Source organism: Vipera berus, assembly GCF_964194415.1.
Source record: "Vipera berus genome assembly, chromosome: 2".
Taxonomy (NCBI): domain Eukaryota; kingdom Metazoa; phylum Chordata; class Lepidosauria; order Squamata; family Viperidae; genus Vipera; species Vipera berus.
In genome coordinates this window covers 73,871,268-73,890,721 of record NC_138203.1, presented here as the reverse complement: position 1 = coordinate 73,890,721, position 19,454 = coordinate 73,871,268, and the positions used below count along the sequence as shown (strand labels likewise).

The 19,454-nt window shown below is 38.1% G+C and overlaps 1 protein-coding gene across 3 annotated transcripts in view; it reads left to right on the top strand.

The window, feature by feature from the left end:
* Positions 1-15,461, top strand: part of ERMP1 (endoplasmic reticulum metallopeptidase 1) — a 40,114-nt gene extending 24,653 nt beyond the window's left edge. Inside the window, exons 8-15 of one of the 3 annotated variants that reach the window (XM_081320857.1) lie at positions 3,391-3,611; positions 4,314-4,488; positions 5,779-5,969; positions 6,535-6,687; positions 10,200-10,402; positions 11,445-11,560; positions 12,336-12,502; positions 14,608-15,458. In XM_081320857.1, coding sequence (XP_081176983.1) covers positions 3,391-3,611; positions 4,314-4,488; positions 5,779-5,969; positions 6,535-6,687; positions 10,200-10,402; positions 11,445-11,560; positions 12,336-12,502; positions 14,608-14,772 — 1,391 coding nt within the window. In that variant the 3' untranslated portion in view covers positions 14,773-15,458. Of the gene's footprint in view, positions 1-3,390; positions 3,612-4,313; positions 4,489-5,778; positions 5,970-6,534; positions 6,688-10,199; positions 10,403-11,444; positions 11,561-12,335; positions 12,503-14,607 lie in introns of all 3 variants that reach the window. The other 2 variants (XM_081320858.1, XR_014025558.1) reach the window with 2 other exon arrangements.
* The last annotated feature ends 3,993 nt before the right edge of the window (positions 15,462-19,454 follow it).

Sequence of the window (19,454 nt, the reverse complement as noted above, 5' to 3'; positions counted from 1 at the left end):
CTGTTTAGGCCTTTTTGCAAAAGCCATAACCTTTGTTTTCTCATAATTTATGTCCAGTTTATTATATTTGCAATACTGGACAAGGGCTCACAAGGCTCTTTTAAGGCCAACTGGAGTCCTGGAGAGAATCACAGCATCATCTGCATAGAGTAGCAGAGCAATGCTTTGGTCACCTATTTTTGGGGGGTGGTAATTTGGATTATTTAACCATTTTACCGTATCGTTTATGTAAAAAATGAAGAGCAAGGGGGCCAAAATGTACCCCTGTTTAACCCCCTTTTGAGTTTCAACTGACCTCGAGAGAGACCCTTTCATATTACACCTCACCTTGAGAGATGTTTTGGTATGTAAAGCACGTAACAGATGGAGGAGTCTGTGATCGAACTGAGGCAGCTTCCAGCTTCTCCCATAGCTTAGACCTTGTAACTGTGTCAAAAGCTGCCTTAAGGTCTATAAAGCAGCGTATAATGATACAGGTCTGTCTGATGCATATTTTTCAATCAAGTGATGGAGAACTAAACACTGATCTATGGTGCCTCTCCCCTCTCTGAATCCGGCTTGTTCTTCAGCAATCAGGTTCTCACGGTCCAGCCACTCCTTTAGTTTATCTTGAAGGTGTTTGGCATAGAGTTTGCTGATTATATTTAGCAGACTTATTGGTCCGTAGTTGGCAGGGTTGTCTCTCTTTCCCTTTTTATAAATTGGGACTACAACTGCCAAGCCCCAATCCTCTGGGACATGGCCGGTGGAGTCAATATACGTGAATAGTGCTGCCAGGACAGGTATCCACCACTCCATATTATTTTTTAGTAATTTGGCTGAGATGAAATCAGCTCCTGGAGCCTTCCTGATCCTGAGTTGGCCAATGAGGGATTTGATTTAAGACTCTGAAACTGGAGGCCACTCAGGTAAATCCTTCATTATAGACCTTGTACTCTTGCTGGAGGGGTCTTCATACATTCTCCGAAAATGGAATTATAGGAGATATATGGCAGTCTATTGGGGTAGATTCTTTCAGAATGGCAAGCTATTAGGAGCCAAAATAAAGGAGCGCTTTTGCTTTGCTGCTTCCTGTTCCCAGGAAGACCTTGTGTCTTGTCTTCTTGAATGCAATCAGTTGCTTGGATTGTTTTTTAAGTGTAAGTAACTGTTTAAGGATTGCTTTATTGCCATATCCAGTCTCTCTTTTGTACTCGTTATATGCTAAGTTAAGGGCTTTTTTGGCTTCAACACAATCCTTATCAAACCATGGTTTGGAGGTGGTGCACGACCTCTTAGCTGAGAAATTTCGGTCATGTGCTAATAATGGTTGTAACTCATAGACTAAACTCTTACATAGTTCTAATAGATCTTGAGTTGGGTTGGCTGATATGAAGGCTGCACACATTTTTTGAAAATTATCCTCTGTTAGGGCTATCCTTACCTTCTGATCAAGTTGTTGAGTCCATTTGACCTGGCATCTTGTTAGGCTGGCTGTAGAGATTGAAGGGATAAAATGGTCCTTAGAGGGTATCTGCCTGATAAAGGGCTTCACGTATATACACAGAGGAAGATGATCACTTTCTAGGTAGGGCAGGACTTCAAAATTTTCTATATGATGTACTAAGTCCATAGAAGTTGTAGCTTCATCCAAGACCCTGGAAAAGACAGAGGGAACCGGGTGTTGGTAGGGAAGCCCTGGTGTTGGTGCAAAAACTAGACAGAGGATCCTGAAAGGTGTTCACAATCCCTCTTCAAACCTAACTCCTTCAAACTGTACTTTCTTTCATTATACCCATATCATAATTTATACTTTTCCTAGAAATTTATAATTTTGTTTTCTGTTTCTATACATCCACTGGAAGAAGCCAACAAAAGAAGCTATTTTAAAAGTTTAAACTATGGACTATAGAAACCAAAAGCTATATAAAAGTTAAAAACAATGTTTAGAAACCCAGGAAAAGAAAACGAGAAATTTAATCTTTGATAATGTGTTCCTTGCATCAACTAAGTCTTTATGCATTTCCCCAGTCAGTTATTTAGCATGAATATGAGTGAAGTTAGGATTGCCTGAGTTTCTGAAACAGGCTGAAGCAATGAGTGTAGGATCTGCAGGCTAACAAACTGAACTTCTGTTTGTGTCCACAGTCGGGGACACAGCTTCCCTAAATTAGTAATATATAGATGTTGGCCGGTTATGATTATTGCCTTTCTCTTTTGATAACCATGGTATGATTTTTTCTGATGACATATGAAATGCATCTTCGTCTAGAAGAAGTGGTAATCAGTGGACACACATCTTAGAGCATGGGTCGGCAACCCACGGCGCCGGAGCCGCATGCGGCTCTTTCAGCCGTCTCCTGCAGCTCCCAGGCCTCCACCATGTGCAGTCCCCCCCCCCAAAAAGTGGGACTAAAAAAGTTCAACCAATCAATTCAAACTTCTCACGAAAAAAAAACTCGCGAAGTTTGATTGGTTGAATTTCTTTGGTTTGTGGGACTGCCCACAAACCTCTTTTCTTCTTTGGACTCCACATGGCGGCAGCGGAGGAAGAGACTGGAGGACTGCTGGAAAGGTGAGTGGGCCCATTTTCCATCTGCTGTGCCTTCCTCGGGCTCCCCTCCGAACGCACCGCTGCCATCTCGCCTGACTCTCTTTCCACCCCACTTTCATGGCAGGGCCGTTAGGCCGTTTTTCCATCTGCTGCACCATCCTTGGGCTCCCCTCCTCCAAACACACCGCTGCTGTCTCGCCCGACTCTCTTCCTACCCCACTCTTTCGCAGCAGGGCCATCCAGCCCTTTTTCCGTCTGCTGCAACTTCCTTGGGCTCCCCTCCTCTGAACACACTGCTGCCGTCTCGCCCGACTCTCTCCTGACCTCATTGGGCGAAACGGAGGAGGTGAGCCCAAGGAAGGCACAGCAGATGGAAAAACGGCCGGATGGCCCTGCTGCGAAAGAGTGGGGTGGAAAGAGGGCTCCCCGGGTTGTTGTTGTTTTTTTGAGGGAACCGGTTCTGAGTGCCTCTTTCACTGTTTCAGGTTGCCGACCCCTGTCTTAGAGAGTAAGTGAAAAATACTGAGTTGAGGGCCAAGGGACCTAGCAAAATGAAGTTTTCTGCTGATTTTAATAAGACATAACCTGCTATATACTGTATGTAAACAGTCTTCCATAAAAAAGTAAAAGCCTTGCCGTATTGCAATTAAGTCAGTTCAGAAATGCTGTGACTAGAATATAAAAAGGTAGAGTAAGCAGAGCAATAATTTGCAACTCAGTCCTGAAAGGAAAAAAGCTTTGTGGTTTTTGTTGCCATTTTTATTTTACCAGGAACCACGTCTTATTACTTTAGTCCTCCTAAAAGAAATAGTACGGTATGTCTCTAATTTTAATATCTTTTTTTTCTTTTCTTTCAGCAATTAATTATATGAAGGAATTTGCCATTGCTTTAGGCTTTACAGTACTTAGTTTCTTTGTTACCTTAACTGGCATCTTTCTTGTGGCGCTGTTTATTTCTTTTATTGGACAATCTCTTTGCTGGTATACCCACTACTATGTCTCCTACTTTCTCTATGGATCTGCAGCTGTGGCTACACTGATTTTTGTGCATACATTAGCCAAGAAATTTTATTATAAAGTAAGTACTATTATATTTTATTACATGATTGAATTTAGCAATTAATTATATGAAGGAATTTGCCATTGCTTTAGGCTTTACAGTACTAAATTAGGTGAGTCAGACTGCCTAGCTCAGTAAAACTCTTCTGTAGGCAGACGCCAATACCAACCTCTCTTATTTGGTCCTGGTTAATTAAATGCTTTGATGTTTCCTCTAAATTTCTTAGCGAGGCAAAATTTCCAAGTGAACTTCACTATAATACAGTAGGCAGTTCTCAGGCTATATATGAATCCCAGATCATTTTGATTGCCCTTTGACCTTCTCAGAGTTGGGCTACCAGAATCCAGGGATAAAATTGTGATCTTTGACAGGATGAGGCTGACTCTTTCTTAATAATTGAAAACCTAAAAGTAGCTGTTTTAAACTTCTAGTGCATCCACACTTGTTCAAAACTGATAAAATTTTGGAAAGCTGTCCTGTGTTCTCCTAGATTCCTTTTTATATTTACTATAGCTTTGCTTTTTCAAAGGTTTCCTTTTATAACCCGCATGTTTGTAGTTAGAAGTAGTAGACAATACACTTCCAGTTTCCACAGGAAGTGGAACTTCCTATATATTGTGTATTAAGAAGCAATCTTCTGCTCTTAAAATGCTTGATAACGTTGTCTTCAGATTTAAATCAAAGAAGATTGACATTTTTATTTTGTTCTTCTTTTCCCAGCACACAAATGAACTGTTCCTAGGAGAACTCTTTTTTGATGTTCCACTTGCACTTTGGTCTATTTCAGGGGTTCTGCTTACTTACCAGGGAATTTCCTCTGCGTTTATTTGTGCAATGTGGGTAGCTTTTCCACTCCTCACAAAACTAATGACCTATAAGGAACTGAAAGAAAAAGGTATGGCAGCAAGACTTATTTCCATAGGTTCTGGTAAGGCAGAGGTGGGCATGCTTATAGTCAAGACGATACTTTTCTAGCCTCTGAGAGCTGATGTTGTAAATGGTGATGATAGTGTGATGTCTTCAATCTGAGTTTTTTTCAGCCCCTTTTGCAATGCTCATAGCATCTATTTTGTTCCTAAAATTTCCCAACCTTCCCCATGGGAATTATTAGTCCAATTTTGGCAGTTTTATTTAAATAAGATACCATAAGATACTTAAGATGCTATAAATTTTAAAGAAGGTTTATAACATTCATTGTCACATTGAGTCCCTATAAAACTCTAAAATGGCAAATCAGTTTTGGCAATAAGGCCATAAGGAGGTACTAGGGACTTTATGCTTGAAGTAAGGCATGAAACCACCAAGCCAAATGCACCCCCTGATGTAATTTCATTTCATGTAGTTCACACGTCTGACAAGAACAGTCCATGCCTTTTTTTTTTTTTTTGGAAAGAAAAAAGGAAAAGGAAAATTGTCAGATTAAAAAATGTGCACGTGAAGTAGCCAACCTATGCTAAATACCACATATATACTGTATCCCCTCTAACTTTTTAACCGGAATAAAAAACAAACGCATTCACTGCACATTATTTATTGAGCGATGTTATAAATAATACGTATCTTTCCCAATTTACTTGCATTTTGCTATTGTTGAGACTCCCATGTGGCTCTCAATGTTTGTTCCAGTTGCCCTGAAAGTAAGTTCCACTCAATTTAATGTACCATGAAGCAGACATACCGATTTATAGAAATGCACAGATTTGTTTCATAGGCTTTTTATAGGGCCTTCTGTTCTGGCCAAAAGAATTCATGTTATGCCCAGCTGACATAGTAGACCAAATTTGTACCGTCAATTATGAAATCCCTTCTTATTTATCAATCAGAAATAAAGAGTTACCCTTTTTCTTCTACACAGTTACTGCTCTCTGTCCCTATCAACTTAAATTAAAGAATGCATGAACCCCAGACTTGGCCTTTTATGCCTCGATGTCTTGATTTACAGACTTGCATAAGAAGCTGATTTATATGAATGCATGATTCATATTTTCAGAAAATCTGGTTAGCCTGCTTTTTAAGCCATTGTTTAATCTGTTAAGTCATCTTACCTGTTTTGCAAGAAAAACATAATAATTGCCTTCAGACAGAGGTTTCTTAGATAACTTCTAGAACGCTCTGAGTGGGGCAGATATTAAAAAGTCAATAGCTACAATTTCTACATTATAATCTGTTTATGTCTCTGTTACAGGTGCTACAGTTAAATTTGTGACAGTTTATCTCCTGGGAATGTTTATTCCATATCTCTATTTAATGTATCTCATCCGGCTTATATTTGAAATGTTTGTTCCCATCATGGGGCGCAGTGGTTCTGAAGTTCCACCTGATGTAGTCATGGGCATTTTTATCGTTGTAATGTCCATACTTCTGTCTTCCTATTTGGTAAGATAGTTTTAAAAGCTTGAATTTTATGGATTTGAACTTATTTAATAACTTTTGAACAGTATATTTAAGCATGTGTCCTGTCAGTTTTCCCATCTGATGAAAGAAGGCACCATCAGCATGAAAACATTTACTATGAAAGAGCAAATACAATCAAAAAAGGATATTTTTTTCCTGCAAGCAGAATTGCAATTAATGGGGGTATCTGGGACTGTTTTAATGTGCATATCTTGCTGCTTCTGTTTACACAATGGAGAAGATATAGAAGATAGGCATTATTCCCTTTCTTATTCCAGCCACCAACTCCTAATATTCTGAAGCAGAATGTCTGTGCTAAGGAGACATTGTGGATGGATTTGTGGAAGTCACTAGCTTTCAACATTATCTCTGATTTGCCACAAACTTAAAAAATTAAAATTAAATTGTATAAGTTGAAAGATATGTTTTAAAGAAATAAAATGTTTTTTAAAACATTTAACATTTAAGTTTGCTTGACACACTTGTTTTCTGGAAATAATTCAGTAAAAGTAATCTCTTTCTTTTACTTCCTGTTTTTATTTTCTAGCTCAGCTTTATTTATCTGTCCAGAAGCACAAAGGTGACATTAATATCTTTGACAACCATTTTTATAGTTACATTCATCCTTGTTTGCAGTGGACTCTTCTTTCCTTTCAGTTCAGATTTGTCAGACCCAAGGCCTAAGCGAATGCTTGTTCAGGTAAAAAGTGTTTCTAAATTTGCTGTGGAACTTATCATTTGTTTTTGTTTTTTTAATTCACTCCTTTGAAAGTACTTTGCCTTAAATCCAGTGGTTTGAAGTTAATATGTTGTGTTATTTTCATCAACCTCATTCTCAGATGTGCATATCTTACACTTTTGCTATCTTACCTCAGCCTTTGGATCTTGCCATCCCTAGAATTGAGAAATGGTAATTGAAGAGGAAATAGAGATTTGGTTTAATGTCAACATCCAGCTCAAGAATCCAAATAAAACTCCAGGTTCATTCCACTCCGAAAATCTTACTATTTATTGAATACATTGCATGATAATGTCGAAGCAAAACAAACTCTTGAGGTTCCAACACCAATTCACAGACTTAATAATTTTCCCAGCCAAACCCCCAACATCTTACGTAGTCCATATAAACAAGTTCACTTTATTATGGGAACCATCTGCTTCAAATCCATACCTGTTCTCGTGTCCTTGAAAAGGTTTCAGGCTTTCATGGTCTAAAGCTGAATCATAGAAGTTTTTCCATCTAATCCATCTAATTGAAAGTAATACCTCTCAACCTTAATCTAAAGGCAAGTTGAAACAGAGTCATGTAGCTGCCAAAGTTTAATCCTTGACATCTGCACTGATTCTGCTGCCTCCCAATTATTTCATGGTTTAATATAAGAGAGTGTCTTGGCAACTTTGTTCCTAATATAAAATAGGAAAAGACAATCCAAATGTCTTATAATCACAGATCTCCAGCCATGCTGACTGATTTTTGTGAGAGTTTTATTTCTTACACAACCACAGTTATTAATTTACAATCTGCCCCTTATGTAAAATGGAAATGGCCCAGAGGAATTCAGCAGAAATTCTTGCTCTTCATTTCCAAAGATGCCTCTGTAACAGCTTCATTCAAACTTTTTGAAACTGACACATTATCCCATTAAATCCAGGAATTCAGTATCAGGGCTTGGAAAGGGTGCAGTCAAAATTCCCAAGAAAACTAATCCAAATGCTGAAATACATGCCTAGGTTTGCCCTGCAGTTGGAGGCAGAACTTAACAAAACTTGAAATGAGGGCATGGCTTGTGTGTTCAAATATTTACTAAAGGTTCATTCCCAACTTCATGTCTGATACAGTTAACATTAATTGATAAATATGATTCCTAATGAAAACTCTAAATTGACAATTATATGAAACTAGATTTCTCAAGGAGACACTCATGCTCTTGATAGCAGTGCTTAAACAAAGGATCTTAGATAGAAAACAAAATATCATAAACTCTTAAAAGTGTAGAACTGGGCCATATCAATGCACACTACAAAGCAGCCTTTGAAATATCTAGTCAGATTAATAAACAATATATTTCAGCCAGCAGTTATGTTATTATGGCTCAATCTTTCAAAAGATCCCGTATGCCAAAAAACTCCGTCCATATAAAGATGGTAAGATTGAAACACAAACTCACTATTCTATTGTGTTGTAACTTTTATCATGAATATTTTTTATCATAAACATTTACTAAAATCCTTTTATTGACAGATAAGATCTCAAGGTAATTCTACTGTTGCCAACATTTGTTTTTGCAACTTATAAAACTTGCACATGGTTCATAGCAAGCCACAGCTAGTTCTGGACTTGTAACCACTATTGGGACCAGAATTTCCATTGTGGTCAAGTGACTGGATCCAGTTTTACAACCATTTTATGATGGTTGTAAGTTAAATCACATGATTTAAAATGCAAATCCAGCTTAATGTCAATTTTTGCCAGAAACTGGCAAAAAAAAGTCACAAACCATGATCATGTGACTGAAGGACACCATGACCAATCTTAAATGCAACCTAATTGCCAAGTGCCCAAATTATGACCATGTGACCATAGAGGTGGGGCAGTGGTAATAAATTCGAATGTATATCATAACTTTTTTGGAGGCTAATGTTAATTCAAATGGATATAAGTTGAGGACTACCTTTAAATCATTTGATTTGATTTTAAGTAGAAATGGAAATGGAAATGGAGGCATCCTGCAGATCAGAACAAATACTTAAATCAACCTGCAGAAACATTAGGCATTTTCCCACATTTACTGGCTGATTAGATGTTCAGTACAACCAAGGTACTAAGTGTTCAAATGGGTACGATAAAAGAGCATGTCAACTCAGATCTGTTAAATCAGGGGTCTCCAACCTTTTTATTTTGGCAGCCTGGTGGGAGAGGGAGGGGCATGCGCTTTACATGCGCGTGCGCAAATGTGAATGTGGCCACACGTGTGCGCGCACATCCAAACAGGCCGCAAGCATGCACACCACACAAATGGGGCTGCGAGCATGCACATGAGGCTCTCAGCAACAGCAGCACCTGTGTGAGGCTTGTGGTGCTGCCTCCAGGCTTGTGGTGATGCTACTACCAGTGCAAGAATCACGCTGTGGCCACCTGCTGCTTGCGGCGCTACCGCCATCTGTGCAATACTAGTGGCACTGCCGCTTCCCACACGTTTGCAGCAACAGTGACACGGGGGGGAGCACGTGCACATGTGTGCACTGCCCAGCTATTCACACAGCCTGGCAACCAAGGGACTGTGGCCCAGTAGTGGGCTGCAGCCCATAGGTTGGGGACCTCTGTGTTAAATAAATAAAAATATGGTTTCCTAATAGGTGTGCCTTCTAGTACAGATAATATACATACAATATGTAAATCCCTTTAAAGCATAGCCCTTGTAAAGCGATTCACATAACAATACACATAAATCTACAACTCTATATAGACATTTAAAACAAAGAATTTAATTTGGGAATATCAAATAGTTCAAGTTATTTATTTCCTAATATTTTAAGCACTATTTTAAGATAGAATAGAAGGAGATAGAAGATTGGCCAATATATTGTACTGTGAAAATGGTTATTACTGTGAAAAGGGATCTAATTTTTGCAATGATTTATGTCACTTGCTTGATTTGCCATGTCAGTTGGCTTCACTGAGGCAGGTAAATCAGTAGATAATTTTGATTATTATGGTTCATTGCATAGTCAGCCAGATTATTGTATTTATTTGCCGCCCATCTTGTGATTTAAGGCAACTCTGAGCAGATTACATCAGCAGCCATTTCTGCAAAACTATATTTAAACGTTGAGTGGGCATACTGGTATCCAGAGTGGGCTATTACTGCTTATAACTTGGTTAAACTGATAACCACCCTACTCGCTCACTCAGGACCTTCCTCTCTCTGATCTTTCCTTGCTTCCGTAATATTATCAGCTTTTTCAGTGCAAGCTGTGATCATAATTCTTTTTTCATGACTTGCTTCATCTGATTAGTATGCTGTTGGCTATCACACAATCAAGTTTGTGGGTTTCCAAAAGTATAGAAAGAAAAATGTCTAGTGCAACAAGCACAGATTTAACACTCATGTGGCGTTTTTTAGAAGTCACTCAGACATTCGAGCTATTTTGTATCTGCCTCACGGACAGCTGGCAAAGCTTTAGCAGCTTCTTGTCTTGTCATTTTTCCAGCATTTAAACAGAAGATTTCATAGCCTGGATGGTCACTTGGAAAAAAGGGATTCTGGAATATGGATAAATGGGATGGACTACACTGGAATTTCGCTCGTTACACCCCACCTGCCTGAGCTCAATGATTCTATTGCAGCCACCTGTGAGGGAGGATCCCCACTCTGTGGATTTCCTTGGATCTTGCCCGTGAACAACGTTTTTCGGTTGGTTGCGATCTCACCCAATGAACCATTTAGTTTACAGAGTTATCAGTTGATGTAACACTTTTGAAAAATGAGTATTTTCAAGTGAATCAGGAAACTTGTTGCGTTTTAAGCCAATACTGCCAGAAGGAAAGCAATTGCAAAATATAGCAATGCCCATAACAAAGCCGCAGTCGGAGTGGAAAGAGTCTGGAAATGCGGTTTGGGATTTGCTTTGAAAAGTGGGAGAAGGAGGAACTTTTCTTTTTTTTTCTTCTTCCTGTATCTTTTGCTGGACTGACGGGACTTCCTAAAACTTCCTGTAAGGGATAGGAAGGGTTTTTTGTTTTAATCCCTTTAATCTTGAAGCGTAAAATGGGCCTAAGCGTGAAGGCAGGAGGCTAGAAGCAGGAGACTATGAGTCCTAGACCTCCTTTAAGCATGAAGCCAACTGGGTGATCTAGAGGGTCAATCCTTCTCTCTCAACCGTAGAAGAAGGCAATGGCAACCAGCAACACACAAAATGTTCTGGGTGCCATGCAGCAGAATTCTGGCTATTTGGAGGCTGTGTTTTTTTGTTGTTTTTGCACCCTTTTCTATTTAGGTTTAAAGAGTCTTAATGAATCCTAATGTTTTTTTCTGAATGGGCTTGGCCTTATCTGTCAGCAAGACTATCAGAGTTACTCCTCTCTCTGTGTAATAGTGCAGAATCTTGTCATTCTGCTTTGCCAAAGTTTTCGGCTTTGAGCAAAACTTTGACTGGCTTGTCATTATTTTCCTGGAGATCTGATAAACAAGGGTGGGGTGTTTTTTTTGGTTTTTTTTTAAACACCTGACAAACACTACTTTGACAGATTTATCCTTTTCTTTTAATATTAAGATTAAAAAGGCTAATCATTTTTAGTTCCTTTGCATGCAACCTTTTGCATGTTAGGTTTTAATATGCCATATTATACTTTGTTGAACAGAATTAACATGAAACAGTAATTTGAAATATTTTAAAGGACCCTTACAGTTAATTATATTGATAACTTTTTTTAAAAAAATAATCCCTTTTTAAAAGGAAAACATGGTATCTTCCTGCACCAGCAATTACTCCCCGAAACCCTGTTCAGTTTCAGCTTCTTTCCCAAGAGCAAACACAATGGGATTCTACAAAGCTAACCTTTGAAGTAATAGGTGAGTAAACATCTCATCCTTCCTTGCTTTGAGAGTCTTAGTAGGGAATTATTTGATCTTAACAACTAGTTGGATATAGCAAATTATTTAATTCATCTAATTATTTATCCAATTATTATCTGATATTAAATCAGGCACCTTCAGTCAAAGTTCTCAGAGGTAGCCAATCATTGTGAATACAGCATATCACAGATATAATATGCTTGTAATAAGCTGTACCTGAATAGATTTTTGACTATGATAAATAGTTGACTAAGATAAGCAAAGGAAGGACAGGACATGAAATAACAGATGGAAACCTATCAAATAGATATCCAACCTAGAATTAAGGAGAAATTTCCTTACAATGGAACAATTAGACATTGGAATGGCTTGCCTCCAGACGTTATGGGTGTTCCATTACTGGAGGTTTTTAAGAAGAGATTGGATAGCCATTTGTCCAGAATGGTATGGGTTCTCCTGCTTGAGTAGGGGGTGGACTAGAAGATCTCCAAGGTCCCTTCCAGCTCTCTTATTCTATATCTGTAAATTATGCTATGACAAGTGTGCCAGTCTCTTTTCTTAGGATACATTAAAAAATTCCTAGATGTTGTTAAAAACATAGTTCATGAATTAATCCATAGATTAGGAAAATATCCTTTCCAGGATATTAGGAAAACCTAAATAAGCAGTTGGTGCATAATTTGCTTTAGATGGGGGGGGGGGGGAAATGTGGCAACTCCACTAACCTGTCTTCTGAATTCATGTAGTCATTTTTGTTTATCACCTGCTTCAGGTTCAAGCCACATGGCTTTATATCTTCGACTACATCAAGGTTCAACACTGTCCACTTGGTCGCTTGGAAATGGAACGCCTGTTGTTAATAGTTTGAATGGAGACTACTTTGTGTATTATGCACGTGGGCTCCATGCCAGGCCCTGGCACTTTTGGATCGAGCTGAAAGTGAGTTTGTCCTTTTAAGCATCACGTTCATTTCTTAGAATTCTCCTCTCTTCTTCTGTTCAATGCTTTGCCTTTTGGGTACAGCTTATTGATTCATTTTCATCCTTTGAAGTTAACACCCAATTGCTATTTTCTAGTGCTATTAATTTTGATATGCATTTTCTTTTCTTTAGGTGTCCTTGACATGACAAGTTTTTATATCTTTTATTTCAGGAATACATTAAATCAAATATGCCCTTGAATATTAGATTGCTGCAATTATACCAAACAGCAGATAGAAATTAATCCTGTACTCTTGTATTTGCTTACTTGAAACTCATTGAACTCGTGTAGTGTTTCCAGATACTCACTTAAGATTGTATAAATTATCTGTCATTGACTTACTGACATAGTTGTATTAGTAGATGCAAACGGGGTAGCATATGCTACTAATATTACCATGGATACAGTAAACCAGAGGAGGAAATTAGAATTTGTCTTGTACTGGAGAGACGTTCTTGAGAGGTGTCCTTTATCGAACAGCAACATCTCAAATAAACTGCCTATGTCGGTGGCTCAGTCGATCAGAAGGTCGGCAGTTGGCGGATCGAATCCCGAGTGCCATGTAACAGAGTGAGCGCCTGTTACTCATCCGAGCTTCTGCCAACTTAGCAATTCGAAAGCACGTAAAAATGCAAGTAGAAAAATAGGGACCACTACGGTGGGAAGGTAACAGCGTTCCATGCACTTTTGGCGTCTAGTCATGCCGGCCACATGACCACGGAGATGTCCTCAGACAAGCGCTGGCTCTTCAGCTTTGAAACGGAGATGAGCACCAGCCCCTAGAGTTGGAAACGACTAGCACGCATGTGCGGGGGAACCTTTCCCTATGTCTATAAAATATGAGCACTTTTTCTACGGTATCTAGATATATAGAGTCTGAATTATATTTTGATATAGAATGATATTAGCAAAACAAAAGCAACAGGAATATCTAGATAAGGCATGTCAAACTGCTGGCCCGTGGGCCGGACGCGTCATGCCAAAACCGCACCCACCCCATTGCCGGCAATGGGGAAAAAGTTGCGTATGTCATGTGATGTCGCAAGTTTGGCTCGCCTGATCTAGATATTCTGCTCTATATGTTTGAATTAAAGTTCGGTTTCTCAGTTTTTTTAATGAAGACTAAACGTATTCTACATCCTCCTGATCCTAAACTGAGTTGACCTCCATACAGCCTATTTCTTTCTTCTGATTTCACTTTTCACTTCTGTGATTTAAGCAAACCTATTAAACAATACTCTGGGAAATATTCTTAATAGCTTAGAAGTTAGTATATTCAGTTGCCCAATTTATGTTACTTATCTTTTTTCTTGGTCTGGAGGTGAGGTACACAGTGGAAGGTGTTGTCTGCCATACTAGCTTCTGGAAGATCTTTAAAAAGCCATTTCCTAATAATTTTCATAAAGGTGCATGCACTCCCTCAGATAGTAAAACCTAAACCCTGTAAAGCTTTACAGGTCAACATTATTATACTAAATTCACTTTAGTTAACTTCATTGCAGTCATTAACCAACAACCTTAAATTGTATCCTGCAGGCAATGAGTAGGCAATGCAGTTTTTTCAAGATATTCTCTGTATCTTGTTTAGCCACTAGTTGCAATTTCCTGACACTTTTTAAGGGCAGCCAAGCACTGAGTGTGTTACAGTAAAGAAGGTGATAACTCTGCTTCTCCTTGATGTAGAATTAAAAAGGACTAATCCGTCTTCTGGTTGCAGTGGGAAAAATTCTTACTTTTCATATTATTTTAACAATTCACCAGAAAATTTAATTAACATAGCTTCAGGAATTCAATCTGTTTCTTCAGTTTGATTCGCTTGGTATTATGTTTATGCAAACTGTTGGAGGCTCAAATAAAATTTTGTTTTGGAAACAGTCACTTTAACACTATTTCAGTGAGCATCTTGGAATTCTTTAAAATTTTAATTTCTTTGGTTTCTTCAGCTGATTATACCCCTTGGATCATTCTTTGCAAGCTTCGAATTCTACTATTATATAGTGCTGAATAAGAATAGGATTCGAATAATCAGACATGATCTTATTTGCTTTTTGTTTGGTTTTTAGGGTTCGGACAAATCCACAAAAGGAATGGTCACCCTTGCTATAGTTAACCATTATTTCTTTGGAGAAGATCAAAAGTCATCTCAGTTACATGCTTTATTGGAAAGATTTCCCAACTGGATTTATCCTTTAAGCTGGACTTCTACCTATGATCAGTTTATCTTTTAATCTAGAAATTACGCAAAGGTCAATTATCTCTCAATTGTTGGATGCCACTTCTGTTCATAGGGAGGTTGTGTGAGTTGGGAAAGATGGCATTACTGACAGAAAAAAAAGCTATGAGGAGTAATTTAGTGACAAGTATATTTCAGTGGCAGTATTAGTAAGACCTCCTGGGAAAAGATGTCTTTTTGTGTTTGTTTAATGCAAAAAAACAAACAACCCACCTGTTTCTGCCACTTGAATAGTCCCTTCACCTGCTGACATTGTAACATGAAACTGCCTTTGGGAAGGTAGCTTGAGAACAGCTGTTTTTGGTTTTTTGCAATAAAAGGAGCTTTTGTACTGGAACTACAAGCACAAAATAACATACTTTTACTGCCTTTAAATAACACAATGCTGCCTTGTCCTTAATATTTTGATGTGTTTTCATTGACTAAGGAAATGTTTTGATTAAGCGCTGTTAAGGCTATCATGAAGAATATGGAGCTGTTAATGGTGATTGCTGCAATAATGATACTCGTTTTGAATGTACTATGCAAGTAAAGCTCTTTTAATTATAATGCCAACAAACTTGATGGTCAATCTCACTGAATTCTTAAGTTTGCATGGTCCGGTTTTGCTGTTTTTCCTTCTTTTTTCTGGATTCTTTTACAAGTCCATATTTACCTGACTTCCCTATGGCAATCAAGCGGTATATAAGCAAAACAGGTGCCTATTCATCCAGTGTAAGCATCTAATACTATGCTTCTAAGTACCATTCTGGTCTCCTATACACACACACACACACACTGTATTTTGGTGATATCTCTTTAGTTATGCTCTTTAGATAATTACTGAACTGGTAACTTACAATTGTTTTTATTATTTACCTGATTTTTTCAGGAGTATGTCATTTATACTCCCTCAGAAGCTGCAAGTTTCTGCAAAATTAGGAAATACTATGGGGAAATCAAGTTGTATTATTGATTCCTTTTCTATGTGTAAAAATTTTTTTCCAAAGAAATAGGAATAAACAATTCCTAAGCCAGACAAACTGTAAAGCTGATATGAGCCTCTCTGCAGAATAGTGCTAAGGTTTTCTGTCTTCTTTCATGGACTTTTCTAAGGCAGTAACCCTGGAGTCCTTGAGAGAACATCCTAGGAGCTACAAAGTAGTCTGACACTCTTTCTCGGTGGCCAAAGGGTTCATTCTTGGGGAAGGATCTCCAACCTCCCAAATATAATCATTGTAAACTTTGCTGCTCCAGACCTGAAAACCAAACTGGCAGAGAGGGATCAGCATGGAATTGAAGTCCCTTGTGATTGTAAATGCAGGCTGACTGCCAATCGCCCAAATTTTGATCCCATGACCATGGAATACTGCAACAACAGTATCTACAACCACTGGTTATAACAACAACTTTATTGATTAGCCGTTGGGCCATATCAAAGGGCAAAGTTCCAGCAACAAACCGTCACCAAAACTTGATAAAAGCAATCCAAAATGGAATTTGATAAAATACAATTTAAAATGGAATTTGATAAAATACAATTTAAAATGGAATTTGATAAAATACAATTTAAAATGGAATTAAAATAAAATACAATTTAAGATGAAATAATAAAATACAATCTAAAATGAAATTGTAATAATGTACAATAATTTAAGATATAGATAAAATATAACATTATATTTCGAAGTCGCCCTTAAAATCTACCCCAATCAGTCCCACATATGCAGATCTTCACCAGATCATTTTGTTTAAATACTGTGCTGCATTAAATGTTATTTTCAAGTTCTGACCGGACATAAGGTAAGTTATTTTGATATGGGGATCCCAATGGGTCATTCGTTTGGTATATAGACCAAGATACCTGTCTCTCACCCTCTTATACAGACAACAGTCAAATAGGATGTGAGCCAGGTCCTCTACCTCTGCCGCTCCGCAAATGCAGAGACGCTCATTGTACGGTATAGCATGAAAGTGGCAGAGGCACTTTCTAAGGCAAAGAAAGATTCCGTTTTCCCCACAGGATATTATCCTTGGCCCCCATCCTCTAAGAACAGCTCAAAGGAATCCCAGTGATGATATAAACTCCCATCTCATTTACCGCAGCTGAACTTGTGATTTGTGTGGCCCTTTGCTGGCTAGCTCCAAAGAGATACATTCCTGTTCAGACTGCGTCAGACTCAAGGCAGAATAATTTTCATCCACCATAGTCCAGTCTCCATCCACAATAGAGCTTGTCTCTGTCAGATCCATGGTGGAGCCTATGCTCCCCTCATCACCTGTCAGATACAGCAAAACAAATAGTGATGTTTGAGAAAACTCACTGAAGTTGCACATGAAGGCTGGCAGGGTAATTTGGCCAAGAGGTTTCCTTCTATAATCACTAAAAGAAACCTTGTCCATTAAAATTCATGTTCCATATTCAGGATTCAGGAAAGTTGGGTAACAGTGGAGTCCAGGAAACCTTACCAGTATTCTAAGTGATTCAAGACTATCCCCAAAGGCTCAATATTAAGAGCTTGGAATTTCAGGCCCAGAATTTCTCTGGTGGATGTACATATTACTTAGAGGAGGATGCTTTGCATGTGGCCTGACAACTGCCTGTCAAATTTCCAGGCATAAGGAATTGGTGCAAGGCAACAACACAAACTCAGTTTGGGGAAAGGGGTCCCAGAAGCTATTCTTATAATTCATCCAATGGACACCCACTAAACAAGTCACTCAACTACTGCAAATTTCTCTTAGCATCCACACAATTGTCTTGGCAAGCATACAGAAAGTTTGCTACTGCCGCCTTTTGGGCAAGTTTCTCCTTTACTTTATGAAACTAAAGAATATCTAGGAGCAAAGCATGAAAAAAACTAATATTACTGAAAATAATATTAATGTGACTTCCTCCATTTCCCAGTAGAAGTTTTCTTTCCAGATTAGGAAACTCAAAAGTTTAATTATCAGAACTTTAGACAGGTTTTGGTTCTTATTTCTTTGTTCAACAAAAGGAATAAATTCCAAAGCAAAGGAATAAATTAAAGGTGAAATAATATATCAATACATGTAATGGAATACAACATTACGTGTAGCAGATAATGGCACGTGTGGGAGTTACCATTTGAATCTTAAGACAGCACAAATAATAGGCATCTTTTTTCTGTGAATTCCTGCATTTTAACAAAGATATTTTATCACATTTACACGTTATTGACTCTGCTGTATTTATTTATAACCTATATTTTTAGTTTCTAAAAAGCATGGTACATTTTAAAATTCTGAATTTTAGCATGAATTTGGGGGGAAATGGAAAGTTTACTATATTGTAAATTGTTTGCCGACTTAATGAATCTTTTATAAATGGTGTGTTAATATTGTGTTCCTTAATGTTGGTGGCCTTAGGTTTGTGTTAATTCCCAGCATGCTTACTGAGGAATTCAGGGAGTTCAGGTTCACACATGTTAAAACTGCCAAGATTGAGAAATAATGATGAAAACGTAGTTTTAGATTCCTTGTATGTAATAGACCAGGGGTCTCCAAGCTTGGCAACTTTAAGACTTATGGACACCTGAGGAATTCTGGGAGTTGAAGTCCATAAGTCTTAAAGTTGCCAAGGTTGGAGACCTCTGTAATAGACAATGCAGAGCAGTACTTTAGTTAATGTTCTTTAAGACATGCATTCGCCTGTGTACAAATGGCATTTCATCTAGAAGCTTTCACCCATTGTCCAAAAGTTGTGCATTGGTAGCACAAGTCTATGCATGTCTAATCAGAAGTCCCATGGAGTTCAGTACAACTTATTCCCAGGTCAGTGAATGTAGCAATCTGCCTAAACTGGAAACCTTCAGGCAAATTAAATATCAAAGTCATCGTGCTAGTTGGAAGTTAGAAGTTGTTTAGTTCATCTGCACAGCATTACATTTGAGGTGGAATCACATGGAATCACAATGTCAGAAATAGGAAAAAGGAAGACATTTAAAATTAATTTCAATTAAGTAACTTTATTTTAATGAAGAAATAGTTTCCAGGTAAGTACTCCTTCTTAGCAACTGGTTTGTTAGGTTTGCGCAAAACAGAGTTGTTAATATTGGGTAAGGAAGCAAATCATTCTTGACAAGTTAAATTGTACTTGCCTCAGTTTTTTAATTGATGTTGAAAATAACATCTTCAGCACTACCTACACATATGGCAGCTAAGATCTATATGAGGAAAGAGGGCATGTGGGGATGGAAGGGACAAATGGCTGCATGTATTTGATTTTATTATCCCATCTTTTTTATTTTATAAGAAATTAAAGATGCTGGACACATCCAACACAGCTCCCTTTTCCTATTTTCCCCACAACAACCCTGTGAGGTAAGCTGAGTGGTGAAAGCATGACTGGCCCAAAGTTACTTAGCCCATATTTAATGCAGGGATGAGGACTAAAATCCAAAAACTATGATAATTGGTTTTGGAGAGAAAATGATGACACCACCATATACCTGTGTTCTATTTGTGGAGAGAAAAACAAATATGCACAGGACTCTATATAGAAGACCATCTATTTCGGAGGAGAGGAGACAATAGAATTGGGCAGGGAATGATATCTACAGAGAGACAAGACAAAGGTACAGAAATAATAAACAATGGAAGCATTAAATAATTGAAGTTGAGAGCAGCAAAAAAAACCAGCAAGGAGCTTTGTCATGAAACCTGGGATCTTAAGGC